At 41.2% G+C, this 24,770-nt stretch overlaps 1 protein-coding gene across 1 annotated transcript in view; it reads right to left on the bottom strand.

Moving 5' to 3' along the window:
- TM9SF2 (transmembrane 9 superfamily member 2) overlaps positions 1-24,770 on the bottom strand; it is a 73,299-nt gene that overhangs the window by 26,640 nt on the left and 21,889 nt on the right. The window contains exons 4-8 of the mRNA XM_005586161.4: positions 16,589-16,716; positions 4,647-4,776; positions 3,516-3,640; positions 1,819-1,930; positions 607-686 (exon numbers count right to left, since the gene is read on the bottom strand). Of these exons, the coding sequence (XP_005586218.3) occupies positions 607-686; positions 1,819-1,930; positions 3,516-3,640; positions 4,647-4,776; positions 16,589-16,716 (575 nt within the window). The remainder of the gene's footprint in view (positions 1-606; positions 687-1,818; positions 1,931-3,515; positions 3,641-4,646; positions 4,777-16,588; positions 16,717-24,770) is intronic.

The following is a 24,770-nucleotide window of genomic DNA, read 5'->3' as shown; positions in this document are numbered from 1 at the left end:
TCCCTCTAGTAGATAAATAACATTATATACTTATCATAATACCATTTCATAGTCTGTTTTGAACTAGAATTTTTTGGTACATGGTCAATATTATGAAATAACTACTGTGCCCAAATCACTGCCATAACAAAGGACTGGTTTGTGCCCTTAAGAAATTTACTGAAGAACAACTTTACTCAGTAAATTAGTGAGTGTCAAAAAGATCAGACAGCAATAGGAAAAGGAGGGTTATGGCAACATGAACAGCTTTCTAGATAAAAGTTTTGAATCATGTTTGAAGGGGATAATAATAAAGTCATAGCAACAGCAGCAGCTTCTGTTTCTGAACACTCTTAAATGTGCCAGGCAATGTCCTCAAATGCTCTGTCCCATTATGTCCTTTAATCCTCACAACAATCCCATGAGGTGGGTATTTCTAGATAAAGAAACACACGCTGAGAAATTAAGGGACCTGCCGTGACTCACAATCAGTGGCTGAGAGCCAGGATTTGAACCCAAGGCCAGACTTTTGAATAAAGTAGAGAGGATTTGAGAGTAAATGAGATGTTCAAAGGGACAGAGGGTAGAAAAGTAGAAAGCAAAAGCAGGCTAACTCTGTACTCTTACCTAAACCACTGAATGTGGGTATGAGGCATAGACTCCAGAATATAGTCCCATCTAGATGCCCATCTGATCTTATCATCTTCCTAGAGGAGATTAAAAAATCTCTTTAAGTAAACATCTGCTGACAACACATTAAGAACAAAAAAAATCCCATTCAAAGCTTGCCCTTCCATTGAGTCAACAATCGCAATTTCTAAATTATCATAACTTTGGTTAGTCCTGAGATTCAGAGGGTTTCAGATTTACTAAAGTCTAGGGAAATGAGAGTAAGATTATGCAGCCAAAAAAAAAAAAAAAAAAAAAATTCCTAGTAATACCCACTAAAAGTATTGCTTTAAATTATAACTAGATGTTTAGATGCCTACATTTAGAGCTATATGTATTTTTTTTTTTTAAAGAAAATAATGGAATGGAATGGAATAATTATTCTTTCTTTATGCCAGGGGAAGCTAACTAGACCAGCCTTCCCAGGCACACTGAGCTCTTAGTATCTAGAAATGTATACTGTTTACTGTGCCAGGTTTGCAAAATGAAACATTATACGGGGATATTAAACATCACAACTATATTGGATTGCCAAAAGTTTTAAAAAATAGAGGTGGAACACTGCCTAAGTAAACCTGCATTTTAAGAAACTTCGTTAATAAAAATACTCCCTTCAATTTTCTAAGACAATTTCCCAATTGGAAACTCTTCATTTAAAGTTCATACTTAAATCCTGATTTTAAAAATGGTGAAAAAATAGAAGTAGAATACTAAGATTCTCATAAAAATGAATTTACATTTTAAGAAACTTCGTTAATGAAAACATTCCCTTCAATTTTCTGAGACAATCTACCAATCGGAAGCTCTCCATTTAAAGTTCATATTTAAATCCTTTAAAGTATGGTGTTGATTTCCCAAATGGTTTCTGAATATATCTCTGGCATTTCCATCCAGTCTTCCATGCCTATTTTTGACTTTTGTCTTATATGTATCTCTTATGCTTAACACTAAATCAGGCTCAAGTCTCCAACTTCCTCTATATTCTCATTTAAACTAAGACTTAGTTTCAAGAGTGATTATGTTGCTTGGTACACTGACAAACTATCCTAAAAATCAGCTCATTCATAGCTTCGTTATTTGACAAGCATAAACAGTAACATTTTAATTAGTTTAAGTAGTACAAATTTAAAATCAGTTTCAGAATTATACTAAAGATAACAACAGACTTACCTTGAAGCTAACAGAGTAAGTATAGGCAATTTTTATCTCCCCAGAAGCCTTGTTACTTATGTCCATGGGGGGCCCTGAGCAGTCTGGTTTATCTATATGGGTATGTTTGAAGCTGTGGGAAGAAACATTTTGGCAAGATGCTGATAAAGTACAATTTTTTTTAAATAAGGTAAAGAAAGGTTAGAGATTTTGTACGTATTTTAAAATGCTGCTGACAAAGGTGAAATTTATTCATGTCATATTTAATAGCATAAATATCTACTTCATATAAATATGTGCACAAAATTATAAACATACTTTTGAAAACACTATACTTGAAGAGCATTTAAATAATCTTTTTAAATCTTTTTGGGGGGGACAGGGTCTTGCTCTCTTACCCAGGCCTGAGTGCGGTGGTGCCATCACAGTTCAATGCAGCCTCAAACTCCTGGGCTCAAGGGATCCTCCCACCTCAGTCTCCCAAGTAGATGGGACTATAGGTGTGTGCCACCACACCCCATGCCCAGCTAATTTTTCATTTTTTGTAGAGACAAGGTCTTGCTATGTTGCCCAGGCTGGTCTTGAACTCCTGGGCTCAAGCAATCCTCCTGCCTTAGCCTCTCAAAGTGCTGGGATTACAGCATAAGCCACCATGCCTGGCCTTTTTTTTTTTTTTTTTTTTTTTTTTTTTTTTTGAGACAAGGTCTTGCTGCTCTGTTTCCCAGGCTGGTGTGCAGTGGTGTGATCTCGGCTCATTGCAGCTTTAAACTCCTGGGTTCAAGTGATCCTCCTACTTCAGCCTCCTACAGGCATGGGCCACAATGCCCAGCTAATTTTTTAATTTTCTGTAGAGACAGGGTCTCACTATGTTGCCCAGGCTGGTCTTGAACTCCTGGGCTCAAGTGATCCTCCCACTTCAGCCTCCTACATGCACAGGCCACCATGCCCAGCTAATTTATTTTTGGTAGAGACACGGTCTCACTGTGTTGCCTAGCCTGGTCTTAAACTCCTGGCCTCAAGTGATCCTCCTGCTTTGGCTTCCCCAAAGTGTTGAGATTACAGGTGTGAGCCACTGTGCCTGGCTAAATAATCTTATTAAAAAAATACATACTGACGGAGTTTAACTGCCATCTTATTATGGCATGTATTTCTTTACCACCAGTGCATAAGAAAAAGGCTAATTCAATGGCAGAAAAAGTAATGAAAAAAATGAAATACTTAAAAAAAAATCTCATAAATAACTGATATGTACGTTTCTGATAAAAAATAACAAACAAGTTGAAGAGCTGTCTTTCAATGGCTAGTATTTCATACTGGCATCTAACACTGAATAGGGGCTTGAGAAATCACAGTGCGTGTCCACTCATTTGGGCCTCTGACCAGAGGAAAGCTGCAGATATCTGAGGCAGTGTTCTTTCCACTATGAAGGGGAACACTGTCCCAACCACTCAACTTCTCCTTCCCCACTGACACGTGGAAAAGCTGTCAAAACCTCCTGATTGAAAACAAAACACAAAGGCACCTTGGCTTGACTGCTTGTCATGACAGGAAAAGAACTATTGGTACAGTTTCTCTGGACAACCCATAACTCAGTAACAAATCATGCCAAATCAATCCTGAAATGCCAGAATATTTAGGAGTAATTGGGCCCCAAATACTTATACTTTGGGTCTAAATTTCACTTATACTTGTTTACTTTTTATCATTAATATAATTACCTTTTTGGTTCAAGTTTAGCAGCCACTAATCTTGCTCCCATGGACCCAGTTTCAACAACATGATAGTATATTTTGATGTCAACATGGTTGAAGACGTAAAATGTATCTCTTTCATGGAATTCTGACTGCGGAAGAGAACTTAAAAGTTAAAGGTAGAAAACTACATAAGAGTCAAAACATAAAACTTTAAAATGGGCTACAACAAGAAAATTTAAGTTTGAATGGAATTTTAATCCTTTCATATTAACATGTTTCAATTTTATACTTAAACTCTTTTTAAGCCAAAAATTAATTGGGGAAGGTATCTGCTTCTTACAGTTTTTTTTTTAACAGAAAATTTAGTAAGTACCAATTCAAAAGAACACTAATCTAGTATTTTCTAGCCTTTCATTTAAAATGAAACAAAATAAAATTTAAAATATTCCGAGCACACTAAAGCTTATACATTTAAACACTTTTCCTGCCTGGAAGCTTGTAAGTTTGGACTAAACTCATAACCTAAATTACTCAAGTATCTCTGGTCTTTTGTGAGCGCACAACACAAAAGCCCTAACTGATATAATCAGTTTCATGATTAAGCTCATGCTAACTTCCACTGGATCTGATCCATTAAGAGATTTAAATCAGGTTGATCTGATTACACAAAATTTATTTTAACATATGTCCCCATCTAGTTCTAATTACCTTCTATAGTAACGTCTCTATTTGATTAATCTATTTTTAAATATAAAAGAATGGCCTCAAAGACAGATAGGTCTTAAAAAGGGTATAATATCTGACTTCTGCAATACAAATTTAGTTAACTTAAAATGAAGTCTTTTTTGACACTCTACTATGTACATTTTGTAATATATAAGATTTATGAGAGTTAGAACAAAGTTCTAGACCTTATCATAGCACTTAACATACAACAGACACTCTCAGTAAACGCTGAACTGAATCTGAATTATTCCAATTCTAAGGCTCAACTTACACATTATTAATCTGCTGTAAGTTTAAGATTGAAGTAGTTGTACTTCAGAACATCTGAACTGTACTCATTAAACGAATATAACAATTTTTGTCCAGGTAAAGACTGAATTCTGTCAAAAGCCATGTTTTAAAAAGCAGCAGAGTTTATCATGAACTTACATTAATAACACAGGCATCTTTTGCATGGCCTTTATCTGTAATGTAACAGCCAATAGGAAATCCAGGATTACAGAACCTCTGACCATCTTCAACATCGTAACACCATGTTACAGGCATATTATCCACAATCCTACACACGGAAAGAAGAGTTAAGTTAGAAAAGAACCCACTAAACATGACTAAGAATTACTGCCCAAATCAGTGTCATCACTTTGTAAAATTTAAATGTGTAAATGCCTTAAGATTCCAAAAACCACACAGAATGTTAATGAAATGTGCTATTTCATAAGCAATAACAATATGCCAGTATCTGATATACTGCAGTGATGGAAAAAACTACAGGCTGGTCAGAGTGCAGTGGTGTTTACAACTAATTGATCACAACCAAGTATAGATTTCTTTGCTCCTTCTCTACTCGCACTGCTTCATCTGACTAGCCGGAAAAAAACAAAAACCAAACAAACCAAAAAAACCAACCTTTATAGCTTTTTTGAAAGGATAATGGTACGTAGGAAAGAGTTTTATAAACTAATTTATTGTAATTGCTAATTTAACAGTACTATTTAGACACTTCACTGTAATTTACCTTTAGCAGAACACTCACAGCTCTAAATAGGTACACAAAGCAATATATCTAGTTCCTCAGGAACAGTTTATTAAACAGTAAAGAAGGAAATGTCTCTTATTACTCAGGTAATTCAATAAAAAAGGAATACAATTGCAAGATACAGGAAAATATTAAACTAAAGGGCCAGGAAGAAAAGTGAAAGTTATACAAAAAAATTCTGTGAAAACTATAAATCCAAGTTATTTCTAAAAGAAATACTGCTACAAAGCTAGCGAACCCAATCTTTCAAGTTCTATAGTGAAAAAGGACTTAAATGATAAAAGCGGAAAATAAAGTTCTGTAGCACCGTATAACTACATTATAGTCCGAGCATGTGGCCCCCTGTGCCCAGAGTACACTGCGGGATACAAATAAAAAAACTACTCAAAATATAGCAGCTATATTACAGTCATAAGACGACACTCCAGGGCATGTTTTATTTGTTAATTAATGTGTGCCTTAGGAAGTAAAATTATGATTCTATATTCACCCAAGGTGTACCTTAATGACCTAATAAAACATGTCTCGTCACCTTTAAATGCGATTTAATAGTACCCAGTTTACAAAATTTTAGAATCACCTATGCTATTAAACTGCTTATTATTATAATCAGCAGGCTAGTAGTTCCAATGAAAAGACTATAAAATATTAGAAGTATAAATGCATCGTTATATAAAATAAATAATTCAGACTTTCTAGAAGCTTAAAGAATCGGTTAATTGCTTTAATTTTTTAGATAGAGATGAAGTTCAATTAATGAATATATACTAGCAATATACAGTATCTTCATGCTACCATATCGGAGGGAAAGTACTACATAAAAATTATAGTGCTAGTTACAAAATGAGAAATTAAGTGGCAATTTAGGTTTTATAAAAGCCAACATCCTAAATATATCATTTATATAATACCTTGACATAATAGCTTTTTCTGGTAATAGGAAGCATTAAAAAAAAAAAATCCCTTTGAAATAAATTTAAGAAAACTTAAAGAACATCTTTTTTTTCCCCTGAGACACGGTCTTGCTCTGTCACCCAGGCTGGAGTGCAGTAGCATGATCATGGCTCTCTGCAGCCTCAACTTCCCAGGCTCAAGTGATCCTCCCATCTCTGCCTCCCGAGTAGCTGGGACTACAGGTGCATGCCATCATACCTGGCTAATTTTTAAAATTTTTTTGTAGAGCTGGGATTTTACTCTGTTGCCAGGGTTGGTCTCGAACTCCTGGGCTCAATGGTCCTCCTACCCTGGTCTCCCAAAGTGCTGGAATTACAGGTGTGAGCCACCATGCCCGGCCAAAGAATATGATTTTCAATTACTGTCTTCCTAAGTTAATGAATAGTATTTATTTAAATTTCTAATATCAAAAAAATTAAAACTCTTATTTCCTATCTGACAGACTGAATAATGGGAAGAAGACTCGCAAGGATAAAGGCTAAATGACTCCCAACTTTTTATCATGAAGAACTCCTTTCCTTTACTTCCAAGTCTGCCCTCCAAGGACCCCATCTGAAACAGTTCTACCAATCAAACTTCATTTAGTAATAACTTGTTTTTCCAATAAATTAATTCCAAAAGTTACTAATCAGAATAACCCATATTGTCACAATGCACTCAGAAAATTACAGCCTAAAGCAAAGAAACTTGGCATTTAACAAGTTGGCATTTCTTTTTTTTTTGCAGTTGCAAGATTTAAGAGTGAAGACAGAAGCTCCCATACAAAGGGAGGGGACCCAAAGAGGGTAGCTGTTGTTGGCTCGAATACCTGGGTTTATATCCCGATCATTGTCCCTCCCACTGTGCTCTCAGGCGATAGATGATTGGCTATTTCTTTATCTCCTGTTTTTGCCTAATTAGCATTTTAGTGAGCTCTCTTTACTACCTGATTGGTCGGGTGTGAGCTAAGTTGCAAGTCCCATGTTTAAAGGTGGATGCAGTCACCTTCCCAGCTAGGCTTAGGGATTCTTAGTTGGCCTAGGAAATCCAGCTAGTCTGTCTCTCAGTCCCCCTCTTAACAGGAAAACCCAAGTGCTGTTGGGGAGGTTGGCCGACGACCGCTCTAACTGCTTCCTGCTGAACTGGGGCGTAGTAGCAGTTGTGCAGTTGAGATTTCCTCAGGAGGGGTGCCTTCGATGTCATTAACATCAGAGCATGGGCTAGCAGACCGGTCCAGGGGTCTGTGGTAGATCTTAGTCACAGACTGCATCTGGGGCTCCCTTTGAAGCACCATTTGTAGTTTTAACACTTCGATTCTGGAAGAGACAAACTTAACAAGGAGGTTAAAGATACAGGGATTGAAATGTATGGCCTGCAGTGCAGGGGATTATTTCTTTGGCACAATTCACAGGCCCTGACTATCTGCTTCATAGTTTTGAAAAGCCCTCGTCCAGTAAATAATAATTTGATCATCTGATGGGTGCTATAAATGCCTAAGTGAAAGGTTTGGTGAAGGGTTTTAAGTAATTTCCTTTGGTTAGCTGCAGGCAAAAGTATTTTTCCTTCTTTGGTGGCTAGCCATCCTCAGGGGAGGAAACTACGTCCTCAGGAGGTTCCCCATTCTATTTCTTCTGCTCAGTACAGGGACTTGGCTTCTCGGAGGGGATTACCCCATACTAGGGGTCTTTCTATAAGCATTAGTAATGGAGGGTCCTGTCTTGTGGCTCTTTCTGTTTCAATATCTGCTTGGCAGTTCCCTTCTATTTCCCTTTCCTTTCCTTTCTGATGACCCTGGCAGTGTAAGACTGCCACCTCTTTAGGTTTCTGTACAGCCAATAATAATCTCCTAATGGCTTCCTGATGTTTGATAGGTGTTCCCTCAGAAGTTAGGAATTCCCTTTCTCTCCATATTGCTGCGTGGGCATGGAGGACTGGGCAAGCATACTTAGAGTCTGTATATATATTTACCCCTTTTCCTTCTCCTAATTCTAGCACCCGAGTGAGGGCTATTAGTTCTGCCAGCTGAGCGCTAGTTCCTGGAGTGAGGGGATTACTTTCAAGTATTCCATTATCACTGACCACTGCATACCCCGCTTTTTGAAGTCCTTTTTCTACAAAGGAACTTCCATCAATATACAAGCTGAGGTTGGGATCAGTCAAGGGAACCTCTAGAAGGTCCCCTCGAGTGGCATAGGTTTGAGCAATTACTTGTTGACAGTTATGTTCTATCTTTTCTTCATTGTCTGGAAGAAATGTGGCTGGGTTAAGAGTTGCACAAGTGGCCGGGCGCGGTGGCTCAAGCCTGTAATCCCAGCACTTTGGGAGGCCGAGGCGGGCGGATCACAAGGTCAGGAGATCGAGACCACAGTGAAACCCCGTCTCTACTAAAAATACAAAAAATTAGCCGGGCGCGGTGGCGGGCGCCTGTAGTCCCAGCTACTCAGGAGGCTGAGGCAGGAGAATGGCGGGAACCTGGGAGGCGGAGCTTGCAGTGAGCCGAGATCGCGCCACTGCACTCCAGCCTGGGCAACAGCGTGAGACTCCGTCTCAGTCACAGCACTGGCCCTTCAAGTAATAGAGCCTGATATTTAAGTGAATGGTTGTCTGACAGCCACAAGTCTCTTTTAGCAGTAAGAATGCTGTTCACATCATGAGCTGTCCACACAGTAAGATCTCTTCCTTATATTATTTTAACTGCTTCAGATACTAAGACCGCTACTGCCGCCACTACCTGTAAACAATGAGGCCAACCTTTTGCCACTACATCAATTTCCTTACTTAGGTAGGCCACGGGTTGCAAGCTCATCCCTCAGATCTGTGTAAGGACTCCTAGAGCTATTCCTGTTTTTTCTGTGGCATATAAAGAAAAGTCTTGCCCCGCTGGCAAGTTTAACACTGGGGCTTGGGTTAGGGCCTTCTTTAGGGCCTGGAAAGCCGCTTCTGCTTCAGGTGTCCATCTTACTAAATGGGTATTTTAATTAGTGTATATAATGGCCTGGCTATTCTGCCGTACCTGGGAATCCATATTCGGCAGAAGCCTGTTATGCCAAGGAGCCCTCTTAGTTCTTTTAGGGTTTTGGGATTAGGATAAGCCAGTATGGGCTGGATACATTCCTCACTGAGGGCCCTGGTGCCTTTGGATAATTTTAGCCCTAAGTATTTAACCTGCTGTGACCAGAGCTGAGCCTCTGGTTTGGAAACCTTGTAGCCACAGGTGGCGAGGACATTTAAGAGTGCTTGGGTGGCTTGATGGCACAAAGTTTCTGAACGGGCAGCTAAAAGTAAATCATCCACGTACCAAAGGGCAAGAGTGTCCAGGTGTGAGAACTGGCTCAAGTCTTGGGCTAATGCCTGTCCAAATAGATGGGGGCTATCCCTGAACCCTTGGGGTAAGACAGTCCAGGTGAGTTGAGACGTTGGGTTCAAAGGATTTTCAAAGGCAAACAAGAATTGAGAGTCAAGATGTACAGGGATGCAGAAAAAGGCATCCTTAAGGTCCAGGACTGTAAGCCACTCTGCTTCCTCTGGTATTCATGAAAGCAGAGTATAATGGTTAGGTACAGCTGGGTATAGAGGGACAAAGACCTCAATGATAATCCTGAGATCTTGCACTAACCTCCACTGTCTGTTGGGTTTCTGTACTCCTAAAATTGGAGTATTGCAGGGGTTATTGAATGGTTTTACTAGGCCTTGGGCTTTTAGGTCCTTAACAATTTTTTTGGAGTACTTGTTGGGCCTCGGGTCTAAGGGAGTACTGCCTTTGGTAGAGAAAGGAGGTGGAATCCTTTAGTTTAATTTGGACAGGACGGGCATTCTTTGCTGGTCCATATTGTCCTTCTGTTGCCCAGACTTCAGAATCAATTCCTTCCTCAAGCAGGGGACAACAAATGGGTATTCCTTCTCCTATTTTCAGGTGTATAATGGCCCCTGTTTTTGCTAGAATAAGAAGGGAGTGGGGCTTTCAGGCATAATTAGAAAAGCATATGAAAAGAGTTAAAGTTCCCCAGTCACAACTTAGTGGCTGGGAGAAGCATCTAGCGACTAGCTGTCCTAGGACCCCTCAGATAGTGACAGATCTGGAGGACAATAGTCCAGGACAGGAGAGTAAGACTAAGAAGGCCGCGCCAGTGTCCAGGAGACAGTTAACCTCCTGGCCCTCAATGGTCAAGCATACCCGGGGCTCTGTGAGGGTGATGGCATGGGCTGGCGCTTGCCCTGGGCACCTTCAGTCCTGCTGGTCAGTGGCTTCTGACTCAGAGGATGTTCGTCCCCTGGGGCAGTGGGCCTTGCAGTGATTTCCTTGACATAAGGGGCATGGACGAGGTGGCAGCTTATTTCCCTTTGGACAATGTTTTTTAAAGTGTCCTTGTAGACCTCACTGCTATTAGGCATTCGATTTGCCCAGTGTTTCCCTGTTCCAGAGCCTCCAAAGTCTGCTTGCCTGAGGGCCATGGCTAAAGTGGTGGCCTTTTTCTTATCTCCTTTATCCCGTTCTGTCTGCTCCTCCTGATCTCTATTATAAAAATCCGAGGTTGCCAAGTTCAGTAGGGTTTCTAAGTTTTGCTCTGGGCCTAAGGTGGACTTGAAGTTGTTTTTCTAATGTCTGCAGCTGACTGAGTGATAAACCTATCCTTTAAGATTAGTTGACCTTCAACAGAGTCAGGTGACAGAGAGGTATGCTTTCTCAAAGCCACCCTTAATCTCTCCAGAAAGGCGGTAGGATTTTCTTCCTTTCCCTGTTTTATAGTGGACATCACTGAATAATTTAAAGGCTTCTTTGCAGTTTTCCTTAGTCCTTCTAGCACACAAGTTAGCAAATGTCTGCGGCACCAATCTCCATGTTCTGATTCTGTGTCCCAATGAGGGTCTACACTGGGAACTGCCTGCTGGCCTGTGGTGAATTTATTCTCTTTCCTCTGTTGTCATTCTCTTTCCTCTGTTGTCATTCTCTTTCCTCTGTTGTCATTCTCTTTCCTCTGTTGTCATTCTCTTTCCTCTGTTGTCATTCTATCTCTGAGATACCAGAGATCGCCAAACTCTCAGGCTGCAGTTATGGCAGCACTTCTCTCATCTGGGGTTAGTGTCTGATTTAGCAGTAATATAATATCTCTCCATGTCAGATCAAAGGATTGTCCTAACTCTTGTAAAACATCAATACAGCCATCAGGGTTATCTGAGAATTTACCTAGGTCTATTTTAATTTGCTTTAAATCTGAGAGAGAAAAAGGTACATGCACTCTGGCTGGGCCGAATTCTCCTCCTCCCACTGCTTGGAGGGGGCATCATCGGGGAATATTTGCACTCTCCGGTTCATTGTCTATATCTCCTTTTGGATCGTCTGGGTTGAAGGCGGGGTCCTTATTAGTTGGGGAAGGAGTTGGGCAGGGTGCCGGGGTAGGGAGGTAGAGTCTGAGGGCTTCCTGCCGGGCATAAATCACACTTTTTACAAAATTGCGAGTTGTCTCTTAGTGAAAAGAAACTTTGTACATATGGCACTTCACTCCATTTGCCTTCTTTTCTACAAAAGAGGTCTAGCTGTAAGATGGTGTTATAATTTATACTTCCCTCAGGAGGCCAGGTTTCTCCCCCTTGAAGAGGATATCGTGGCCAGGAGGTACTGCAGAAGAATATAAGTCATTTCTTTCTTAGCGTCTGAGGGTCAAAGTGGTCCTAATTCTCCAGAACACATCTTAGGGGCATTTCTGCCTTGGGGAGAAGGTTTCCCATCGCTTTGGAGGTCCCTTCATGGTCGCCAAATGTTAGCAGAGGGTCCTCGCTCCCAGAGCTCCCAAGATGGTGGCGGGCCGCTTCCAAGATGGTGGCAAACCCCTCATGTTCTCTGACCTGGGGTTCTTGGCCTCACAGATTCCAAGGAATGGAATCTTGGGCCATGTGGTGAATGTTATAGCTCTATTAGAAGCCGGGGGTCACAGAAGAGAACCGTGGAACCCAGTGACTAGTGTTCAGCTCGATTAGGACGAACCCGGGCACTTAGCCATGCATGAACAATGGTAAGCCTTTAGCCCGATCAGGAGCTGCAATGGGCGCCTTGCTGAATCAGGAGCACAGCAGACACCCTGCCGGATCCGGAGGGATGAAGTCAGCGGCAGGTCTGCGACGGCGGCAAACAGCAGTGGTGGACGATGAGCAAAAGCTCAGCTTGAGCCGTAACAAACAGGGACCAGAAGAGAGTGCAGTTGCAAGATTTAAGAGTGAAAACAGAGCTCCCATACAAAGGGAGGGGACCCAAAGAAGGTAGCCCACAAGTTGGCATTTCTATGTAGTTTTAACATGAGTACATTAATACCATTCAATACGATTCTGAATTTCTGAAAACAGAACATCATTCTCCTTTGCTAACTTGGTGGGATCTGGGATTGAAACTCACTAAAGTATCTTCAAGACCCCTTTATAATTCAATAAGCTATAGTTCAGTGGTTCAATGATACTAAAAAATGGTAAGTACTCTGAACTAGTTAATTATACTTTTATAAATAAAATGTCATCAAGATTTGGAAACTCAGGCAAGAAGTATAATCACAAACCACAAAGAGCACAGCTGAAGAAAGTTTTAAGTGTCTGGTGCTGGTATCAAAGCAATAGTTTCAGGAATCATGAAGTAGCTTAGCAGCTACTGACAGAGTAAGCCAAAAAGATCTTCAAAATATGTTCTAAAGTCCCAAATAAGAATTAAAAAGCATGGCCGGGAGTGGTGGCTCGCTCCTGTAATCCCAGCACTTTGGGAGGCCAAGGTGGGTAGATCAAGAGGTCAGGAGTTCGAGAGCAGCCTGGCCAACAAAGTGAAACCCCATCTCTACTAAAAATACAAAACTTAGCCAGGCGTGGTGGCAGACGCCTGTAGTCCCAGCTACTCAGGATGCTGAGACAGGAGAATCACTTGAACCCGGGAAGCTGAGGTTGCAGTGAGCCGAGATTGTGCCACTGCACTCCAGCCTGGGCAACAGAGCGAGATTCTGTCTCAACAACAACAACAAAAATTTAAAAAATAAAAAGTATTAGTCAACTTATATAAGAAACTATTAACTGTTCTTTATAGTGAGAATAATAAACTAGAGCACGGTTCCAATGTCATGGGGGAGAAATTATGATTGATTCATGCAGTGAATTGCGAAATTATGAAAAGGACGGACGGGGTTATAGATTTACAAGGTTACCTGACCTCAAAAAAGTCCATAATATTTTCTTAAATGAGCAAGTTGTAGAATAATGTGTACAATAATATTGTAGTTGTATTATTGTAAACAGGACACACCCATTTCTATACCTCCATATGCATAGTAAATTAGAAACACACATGAGAAATAATAGTGTTAGTTCTGTAGAAGAGAAATGAAAATGGGAGTGACAGAAGACTTACTTTTACTTAATATTTTCTTGTACTGCTTGTGTGTTTTCATTGGCATATATTGCTTTATGATTTAGAAAATGATTATGCTCTCCCCAACATGTCTTAGTGCAAAGTATAAAATAAAATGTGCTACATTCACAATCAAACTCCATAATAGAATACTATACATTACCATGGGTACATGATTTTATGTGTCAACTCTACTGTCTATGCTTAAAATCAAGTTATACAGTAAAATCTTTCTGAAATAGGTCATGGACATAATATACTCAAATAATGGTTTCAATAAATTAATCAATGTGAATCAACATTTTCCAAATGTATACTGAACTGATTTAAGTGTTACACTTAAAATCATCAACTTTTCTGATTCAACTGCAAAATCATTATTTACCAGCACTTTCCCAAGTTAATTTTTTAAAGCAGAATAGTTTAAGTTTGCCATTGATACACTGATTACAAATCGTTCAGTAAATTTTACTAATGCTTTCTTAATTTGTACACTATTTTATCTATTCTTGCTATTAAGCATCTTGGCATTATAATGAAATCTTTGTTAACTGCATCATAAATTAGTCAAAAATATCTCTAAGTACTTTCCTGTGAGGAGACTACTAAAGAAGAACTGCTTCTATTACCTTCAGCAGCAAGACTAAACAGTATTCTTTGGTTTAAGCGATTCTCCTGCCTCAGCCTCCCAAGTAGCTGGGATTACAGGCGCCTGCCACCACATCTGGCTAATTTTTGTATTTTTAGCAGAGATGGGGTTTCACCATGTTGGCCAGGCTGATCTCGAACTCCTGGCCTCAGGTGATCTGCCCACCTCGGCCTCCCGAAGTGCTGGGATTATAGGCATGAGCCACAGCGCTGGGCTCACTAAACAGTATTCTAAGCACAGAGGGTAGAAGAAAGAGCTAAAAAATCACCCACATAGCTTAAGAGTCATTCTTTCATTCAGTCAACAAACTGATAGCTATTGCAGTAAATGCAGGTGGACAGGGCTAATAGGAGAAGAACTGAGGTTTAAATATTATTTAGAAGATTACAAAGAAAAACAACAAGGAAAATTTCAATTACTTATGAAAAAGTAAACATATCCCAAGTTGATATGCAATTGATACGCATTGATCTAGCAAATAAGCAGTATTCCTATGGTAGTTTAGGGGAAAAAAGCTCTTCATTTACCAGAAACCAAAGAAATGGGGAGACAAAAGAGGTTTTAAAGTGTCTGTTTGCACTGAGGGTCAGATGAGAAAGAAGCTAACACAAGCATAACAGGCAGGTTTCTAACAGCACTGTCTCCTTCCTTCCAACAGAGCCCTAGTAGCCTACAGGGAACTCATTCTTATGGGGTTCAGGTAGATGTTACCCAGGTCTGGCCAGTCAGAACGAATCCTTTCCATCACAGACTAGTTCACGGCTGTGCACAGGACCCAGGGTTCCATACGTATGGGGGTTGGGTGGGGTGGAGAAGGAGGAAAACTGAGGGGTAGGAGGGAATGTGAGGCCACAGGACCCGGTCAGGTTCCTAACCTCACTGGCGTGAACAAACGATGTGATCTAATATACCAACAGGACAAACGTCCAAAAGGAAGTACGCGAAGACAGCCCTCCCGCTTGCCACTAAAAGCATCTTACACTTTCTGGAAGAGGCAAAACATATGTAAACTGTGACCCCATAGAATATAGGCATTTCCCAGAAAAATTACTCAGAAGAATAGTAATGGTTGTACTTCAAATGTTGGATTTTGAAAGTCTTTAAAAATATTCTATGTTTGACTGGGTGCAGTGGCTCACACCTATAATTCCAGCACTTTGGGAGGCTGAGAGGGGTGGATCTCTTAAGTTCAGGAGTTCGAGGCCAGCTTGGCCAACATGGTAAAACTCTATCTCTACTAAAAATACAAAAATTAGCCAGGCGTGGTGGCAGGTACCTATAATCCCAGCTACTCAGGAGGTTAAAGTGCAAGAATCACTTGACCCCGGGAGACAGAGGTTGCAGTGAGCCACGATCACGCCACAGAGCTCCAGCCTGGGGAACAGTGTGAGACTCCGTCTCAAAAAAAAAAAAAAAAATTCTATGTTTGAATATTGTATGATAAGTACATACTACTATGGAAGGAAAAACAAGACAGTTTTTAATGCTTTTTGATTCTGATACAAACTGGCACAGAATTTGTTAATGTTATGTCATGTTTACAAAATAAAAGGCTAAGCAAAATGTAAGCGTTTTAATAGAAGTTGATGCTATTTATCAAACAAAAGTTAAGGTTTGTTTTCCTGTGATTTTTTTCATAGCCCACAAGTATAAAACAATGTTTTCACCGGAAGACTGACCCAGGCCCTTTTCCCCAAAGCATAATATGCTACTGCTCACTATTCAGGCAGACTTCGTTTTATTGCCCTTCACTTTATTGTGCTTTGCAGATACGGTGTTTTTTAGAAACTGAAGGTTTGTGGCATCCATGCATTGAGCAAATCTATCAGTGCTGTTTTTTCAACAGCATGTGTTCACTTCATGTCTTTGTGTCAGCCTTTTTTTTTTTTTAGTAATAATGTATTTTTAATTAAGGTACTTACAGAGTTGTTTTACACATCATGTTATTGCACACTTTAAATAGACTATACGTAGTATAAACATAACTTTTATATGCACTGGGAAACCAAAAAACTTTATGTGACTCACTTTATTGTGATATTTGCTTTACTGCAGTGGAATAGAACTGAACCTCAGTATCCCCAAGGTATGTCTGTATGTGAATAAAAATAACTACTCTATGTACCAGATCTGTGTACCAAAAGAAGTACCAGATATTACAGTAATCTAAACACGGTTAAAAGATAATTCTTTAAATGATGTTGTCATCTTTAATCAACAACCACTACATCAAACTACAACCACTAGTAACAAAAAGAGGAAATCAATTAATTTGCCATATTTTACACAATCTTACAAGTAAGTTATACAGTCAATGCAACAAAGATTTCATATGGAAAGGATAAACCCCAAAATCAAAAATATTCATGCCTTACCAGTGATGCTGATAATTCAATAACATGCTTTTTTTCAAGAATTCTAACTTTTGTTTGTCTTCAGCTTTCTCTGTATGGTATGTTTTTGTACAAACAAGCTTACAGGTCTCCTCCTTATTAAACGTAAACTGTATTAAAAGGAAGTGGAAAGCAAATTCAGAAAAAATATCCAGGTTCTTCATATCAATATCACAAACAGAGTAAAAATGCTAGCCCCATTAAATTACTTAGTGGATTAATATTGGTAATAAATAAATTTTTAAATTCCTCATAGCTCAATCAGATGTAAATGTTACTCCTATTGTGTTTCTCTAAAGACTTGTCATCAAGTTTTCCTTTGATACGTTCTTTTTGGTAATATCAGTCGACTTACCTTTTAAACGTAAGTTAGTTCTAGAAGAGAAAAAAAAAATCCCATGTAGAACAAAAATGGAACTTTAGTCTCTCCTAGTAATATCCCATGGTCATGTCTTAGGAATTCTGGAGTTGATGGCTTTCTAGTAACAAGCAGACAAATTTTTATGTTCAAATAATCAATAGATGTTAAGTGCCCTCCTTAAGTGTCAGGTGATAGAGATTCAGCAGTGAACAAGATGGCATGTGATAATATAAGAAAAAGTGACATTCCGATGTCTAAAATCAAGGTAAACATGACTCCAGAAGGCTGAAATTTACCAACCAGCCATAATTGTATCTTTTAATAAATTCAAACTTTATTACATAAGGTGGTAAAAAAAAAAAATTGCATGGTTCACTTCTACGCAGCCCACTCTTTGTATGTATGTATTTAGTAACATCCCTAAAGCAGGTGCAGTGAAGTAGCTAAGTGAATGTTTAAGCACAGTCCACTGCTGCCACCTGTCAGCCAATGCTTTCATTCTGTCTGCATTGCTATTTCCAATACAGCCGTATTTGTACCGCTAGTTGATATTTTAAACCTTATATGAACCTTAAAGATTCATTCCTAAAAAGTGAAAAATAGAAAAACAAAAGTATACATACTAAGGAATCAGAAGCACAGGTACCAAACTTAAAATAAGTTAAGCAGAGAGAGACAGTATTACACCAAAATGGCAAATCTGACACCTCAATCTAGCGCTCACTTCGTTAGGTGAGTCAACCTGTGTGTTCAATTGTGAAGGAAATAGCAAGACTAAGGTGACATTTAAAGTAGTAATAGGTTAACATCTGTTTAGTGCTTCCTGTGTTCCATATACTTTGTATATATCAAGCCTCACGTAATCCTCCAAACAACGCTTATCCATCTTTTACAGAGGAGAAAACTGGAGCACCAAGTCACACAACTGAGCATCGGCATAGCCAGGATCTCAGCCAAGCGAGTTGAGCTCCGGAGAAAATGCTCTTCAGCACAACACCCTACAGCCTCTCCCTGTCATGTGTTTAGTTGGGAATTTTATAATATTTTAAATCATGTTTGGTTATGGATGGAATTGTATTTTATGTTTTGTTAAGGATTTTTAAATATTCTTAGCTCCCAAGGGAAACAAATCCTCCTTATAACACACAAGCACAGCACTGTTCTCTTTCTATTTGGGAAAACGTGGGATTATAATTTTTCCTGGATTATTTCAGTGAGGATTTAAAATTCTCCTTGGAATAATTCTGAAAATCAAAGGCTTTATCAATCTAGAGTCAGACCTGGGTACAGGTCAGCTCCATCTTGTTAGGAGACCAGGGAAAGCTGCGTAACCCTGCCTCAGCTTCCGTTAACTTATGTGTAAAATGGGAGCAGGACCTGCCTTGCAGGGTTGTCAGATACAGAAATGTGTGTGCAAAACACCTAGCATGCTGACTGATGAAAACAGGTATTCACTAAACAACAGTTACTGTTACGTATCTCACCACCAGCTTTTAGCAAATAGCAGAAAAATTATATCGAAGTCCGTATCTGAGGAAAATCATGGAAGGCTGCACACTCCTGGCAAGACTTCTCCCCCATGCAGCCTGAGACCATCAGGACTGATGTGGTTTGGCTTGGTGTCCCCACCCAAATCTCATCTCCAATTGTGATCTGAATTGTAACCCCCACGTGTTGGGGGAGGGACCTGTGGGAGGTGATTCGATCATGGGGGGTCCCCCATGCTGTTCTTGGGATAGTAAGTTCTCATAAGATCTGATGGTTTTATAAGGGTCTTTGCCTGCTTCATTCTGCACTTCTCTTTTCTGCCACCATGTGAAGAAGGACATGGTTGCTTCCCCTTCTGCCATGATTGTTTTCCTGAGGCCTCCGCAGTCATGTGGAACTATGAGTCAACTGAACCACTTTTCTTTACAAGTTACCCAGTTTGGTATTTCTGCATAGCAGCATGAGAATGGACTACTGCCCATCAGGACTAATGGGCAGGACTCATTATGCCATGGGTATCCTTGCTCTGGCAATGATAATCCCATTATGCTCTTTACCCCTCTGAATATTAGTCACCACCAGAAGTCCAGGATTTCCATGTCATCCTTCCATTCTCACATTTGAATCCCAAAATGGATCCCCACCCCAACTGCTTAAACCCTTCCACTATACCCTGAAACTCATGTGTCACCAGTAGAATACTGGTGCCTGTTCTGATGGAAACCTGGCTGTCCATGAGGGACGCTGCCTCACTGGAGTCTTGCCAGTGGTGCCTGTTTTCTCTCATAGGCCCCAGCACTGGGCCAGACCATTCTCCCTCCTCCAGAAACCTCTAGCTTTGACTCCCATGTGATCAGACCACACCGCCCCTACTCCTTCCTGTTCTTGTCATCTACCAACCCCAGGTCACCGGCCCTCAGCTCCAGACACACTGTCACTCCAACACTCCTCCTGGCTCCTGATTCTTGGTGATTACAACATTTATATAAATGATCCTTGAAAACAATGACCTTTTGATCCTCTGCCCTCTCCTCCAGCAACTCTGGTCTTCATCCTATTTCAAAGGACTCGCTCCTCTGGTCGCACTTCACCCTGCCTTTAACAATGACAGGAGTCCCTGCCGTTATCTTCATTTCAAGCTTCCTAGTGTCAAAGCACCTCCTCCCACTGTTCCAACTCACTGGCTTAAATGTTCCTCACCTCCAACAAGCTCTGGATGCCACTTGAATCGACAGATCCTACAGTCTTTTCACTGTCTCTTACTCCTTTTGTGGCCTTACATGCCCCCTGTGCAAGCTCAAACTCCAAGCTCAACAGTATCTCCATCTTTCATAACATCCAAGGATGTCCTCACATCCTGTGTTCTCTCACTTTTTTGGTACTCACTTGTTAAAACCACAAACCTGGTTAAATCCAACTCATAGCAGCACAGCTGGAAATAGCTGGAGATACATAAGTAAGCACGCTGGCTGCTGTTACTTCAAACCATCAGCTGGCCAGAGGGTCCCTGATGCAGCCTAGCAGCTGCTCCACACTCCTTCTCTATTCGCTCTCCTGGATCCTACTTGACTGCTGCCTCCCTCCTCGCTCACAGGTGGGGTGGCCATGCTGCCTACTTCACTAAGGAATCAGGAGCAATTGCCACATTTACCTCCCAGCATCACACCCCATGTCTCTGCCTTCCCTCCAGTTACCACGGATGAACGAGCTCACTGAGGCCAACCTTTCCACCAGCACACTGGGTCCCATCCCTTCTTGCCAGAGCAAGGACACCCATGGCAATCCTTCCATCTCCTAAAACATCATTTTTCGTATATCTACTGATCATACTCATCCACATACATGCCTTGCTTAAAGATCCATCACAAGTCCTCTTTGGGGCGGGTACCTTGCCTCACACCTGTAATCCCAGCACTTTGGGAGGCCAAGATGGGCAGATCACCCAAGGTGGGGAGTTTGAGACCAGCCTGGCCAACATGGCGAAACCCTGTCCCTACTAAAAATACAAAAATTAACTAGGTGTGGTGGCAGGCACCTGTAATCCCAGCTGCTCAGGAGGCTAAGGCAAGAGAAACACTGGAGCTGGGAGGTGAAGGTTGCAGTGAGCTGAGATTGCACCACTGCACTCCAGCCTGGACAACACAGTAAGACTCTGTCTCCAAACAAACAAACAAAAACAGTCCTCTTTGAACCATGCCATCCTCCAGCTACCACTCTTTTTCTCACTGCCAGTAAAATAAAAGTCCTCAAGACAGTTGTAGATGTGCCCACCTGCAACTGGCCTTTCCGTTCTCTCTCCACCCGGCTATTCTACCACGGCTGCTTTCTCATCAGCGACCTCCACATTGAAGGTTAAACCCAAGGTCAATCATCCGTCCTCATCTCACCTGACCCATCAGTGACAAATCAACCAATCCCTCCTCCTGGAAACACTTTCTTGCCTTGGCCTCCAGGGACCACAATCTCCCTGTTACCCTTCTTTCTCATCAATGGCTCCTTCTCAGTGTCCTTTGCTAGACTCTCGCCATTCTCCTGACCTATAACACCAGGTGCTCCAAGGTTCTGAGCCTCATGCCTGTAATTCCAGCACTTTGGGAGGCTGAGAGGGGTGGATGTCTTAAGGTCAGGAGTTCAAGACCAGCCTGACCAACATGGTAAAATCCCACTTCTACTAAAAATACAATACCAGGAGCCCTTGGGGCGCCTGGTGTTACAGGTCAGAAGAGCGCCTCTTTGAATCTTGTCTCCTTCATCTATACCCACTCCCTTGGGGATCTCTTCAATTCCATGACTGTAAATACCATCTATACACAGATGATTCTCAAATATATACTGTGTATATCCAGGACGAAGCCCTCCTCCAAACTCCAGAAGCATGTATTTGGCTGTTTATTCAACATCTCTGCTTGGACACCTAATAAACACCTCTCACTTGCCACATCCAAAACTAACTCTTCCCCATTTCCCAACCTGGCTCTTCCCACACTGTCCCATCTTAGAAAATAGAAACTCCACACTCCGCATCCCATCCCTTGGCAAATTCTTCAAAACAAAGGCAGATTTAGAGATTCTGACCTCTTTCCCACCCCCTCACCCCTCCCGAGACAGATCGTATCTAAATGAGGGAGAAGGCCTCCTACTGGTCTCCTGGCTTCTCCCCTCGCATCCCCATGGTCCATTCTCAGTACAGCAGCCAGGGTGACCCTGGTAAAATCGAAGCCTACTCAAAACCCTCCAGTGTTAGCTAACCATCTTGCTCAGATGTAAAGGCCAATCCTTACAGTGGCCTCTGAGTCATTCTATAATGTGGTCCTGTTACTTCTCTGTGCTCACTGCCTAATATGCTCTATCTTGCTCGCCTGCTCAAGTTGCACACCTTGGGGCCTCTCTTCAGCTAGAACACCTCCCCTTCATATTCACGTAGCTCACTCCCTTACTTGCTTCAGGTCTTTGCTCAAATGTCGCCTTCTCGGTAAGGCTTTTTAAATTTAAGATTTTAAATTCACCTTTGCAGTAAGCCTATTTAAAATTAGAAATTCCCCACACACCTTCCCAGATTTTCAATAGTTCTTTCATCAGTAATTGAAACATATATTCTGGTAACTTATTTTGTCTCCTTCTCCCCATCAGCATAAAAGATCCATGAGGACAGAGATTTTTGTTCAGCTCACTGCTGTATCCCATCACAGTGCCTGGCACATGAAAGGTATGGAGCAAATATGTTAACTGAGTTACTGAATATGAGTGCTTAGATCTCAGATGAGATTTTATGGTCCTCTGAAATGTGGTTCCAGCTTCACGTAATACACACAGTGTCTTGCACTGTTGTTTTCCTGAGCTAAACAGAAGTCAAATATAAAAGATGGCAAAGCAGACTGGGATTTTATTTTGTTGCTGGTTGTTACCTCAGTTTTTATGGCAGATCTAAAATAAGATAAAGCTGGGTATAGTGGCTCACACCTATAATCCCAGAACTTTGGGTGGTTAAGGCAGGAGGACTGCTTGAGCCCAGGAGTTCTAAACCAGCCTGGGCAACATAGTGAGACCCTGTCTCTCCAAAAAATAAAAATTACCTGGGCATGGTGGGCATACCTGTAGTCCCAGCTACTCAGGAGGCTGAGGTGAGAGGATTTATTGAGCCTGGGAGTTTAAGGCTGCAGTGAGCTGTGGCCCAGCCCAGGCCACAGAGTGAGACAAGAAAGAAAGACAAGAAAGAAAGAAGAGAGAGAGAGAGAGAGAGAGAGAGAGACAGAGACAGAGAGACAGAGAGAAATCCTTGAAAATAAAGAACAAATAGTGAAATGAAAAACACTAGTCAATACATTTATGGCTGGCTTGGAAAAAAATCTTCGGAGTCCCATGTTTCTATTTACCTACACCTTGGCCTTAAAACGTGCCTGCTCTGCCCCTTTAAACTTGAGGCTTAGAGAATGTGTTTTACTACAGATACTGATCCTAAAACATTCCACGAGACTCAGGGAAAATGTTGTGTGCACATCTTTCTCCATTCTAAAGCTCTCCTTTTATTCTATTTAACCTCAACTTCTACAACAAAGGATTAAATCTGAAAAGTCCTAGGCCCCCAAAAGGGTCCTGTGTATGAGCAAGGAACAGTCCTTGCACAGAAACCGAAATGTGCCCAATGACGTCCTATTAAGGGGAGTAACCTGCCTTCAAAGTCTGCCCCAAGGGACAACACCTCTCCATGGTTTGAACATTTTGCTGGGTTTCCCTCTGTTTCCTGCTAGGGACTCCTGCTGTCTTCCCAGTTCTCTAAGGGCATTACTGATGTTCTTTCCACCCATCATTTCTCAAGGCCAAGACACAACTAAATAGAGAGATGGGGCTGAGAGGCTACTGGAGTATTTAAGATTGTAAAATTTAATAAGCATGCCTGAAAACAGCCATCTGCTATAAGAAGAATGCAATACCATTCAAAGTAATCTTCCAAACATCCCAAGAGGGAGGTGGTGTTTCACAAGTTACATGCCTGCCCTGCTCAATGGCACCACGTCCATACACTTTGAGTTCCTTCCTCCCCAGTGACTTCATCCCATTAGGGCCTTTGCATCTACTGTGTTTAGGAAACTTTAAAAGTTACTGGCAATTTTAGGGTAGACAATTTCAGATTAGAATATTTGAAAAGGGGCCAGGTATAGTAGCTCATGCCTGTAATCCCAGCACTTTGTGAGGTCGATACAGGCAGATCATCTGAGGTCGGGAGTTTGAGACTAGCTTGGCCAACATGGCAAAACCCCATCCCTACAAAAAATACAAAAATTTGCTGGGCATAGTGGCACACGCCTGTAATTCCAGCTACTTGGGAGGCTGAGGCAGGAGAATCACTTGAACCCAGGAGGTAGAGGTTGCAGTGAGCTGAGATCGTGCCAGTGCACTCCAGCCTGGGCAATAGAGTGAGACTCTGTCTCAACAACAACAACAAAAAAAGTATTTGAAAGGCATCAGGTGGTGGCTCACATCTATGTCTATAATCCCAACCCTTTGGGAGGCTGAGGCAAAAAGATTGCTTGAAGCCAGAAGTTCTGGACAAGCCTGGGCAACAGAGTGAGACTTTGTCTTGATAAAAAATTTAAAAATTGGCTGGATGTCGTGGTATGCATTTGTAGTCCTAGCCACTCAGGGGAGTGAGATAAAAGGATCACTTGAGCCTAGGAGTCTGAGGCTGCAGTGACCTATGATTGTGCCACGTCACTCCAGCCTGGGTGACAGAGCAAGGCTCCATCTCTTAAAAAAGAAAAAAAAAGAGTATTTGAAGAGGATATATTTACAGTCAAAAACTCTCAACCTGCAGTGGATTAAATGTGCACAGCGATGCCTCTTTTCCCCCAGGGCTTCACAGCGTAGATGCAGGTGCTAGAGGGAGTAAGATGGTTGCTGAGACGAACCTAGGCTTAGGGATTTGCTGGACAGGTAATAAATGTTGTGCTCCATGTAATAAAATGTTGAGGGAGACAGGGGTGCCTCGTGAGAAAGCAGGGAAGGTGGATATGTATGAGGTCTAAGCCATAGCAGAGACACGAAGCCAGGAGAGGAAGCTGTCGGGCTGGGGAATAAAACCTGGAGTCAAGTTAGAGCCATTAGAACACACATTCTCATGTGGACAGATGCCCATGGTAGAGAGTTAAAGGAAAAATGCAAAGTGTGGAACATAGTATGTTAAAACAAATAAGTATATCTAATCTATTTAATATAAGCTTACAGGTGTATGAAAATTTTCAGGAAATTTTAATAACAAGCTGTGAAGTAGAACTGCACGTTTATTATTATTCTTCTGCAACATTTAATTTTTTTATA

The sequence above is a fragment of the Macaca fascicularis genome, chromosome 17 (assembly GCF_037993035.2).
Source record: "Macaca fascicularis isolate 582-1 chromosome 17, T2T-MFA8v1.1".
In the NCBI taxonomy this organism is placed as follows: domain Eukaryota; kingdom Metazoa; phylum Chordata; class Mammalia; order Primates; family Cercopithecidae; genus Macaca; species Macaca fascicularis.
Note: the sequence above shows the minus strand (reverse complement) of the source record. Positions and strands in the feature narration are given on the sequence as shown.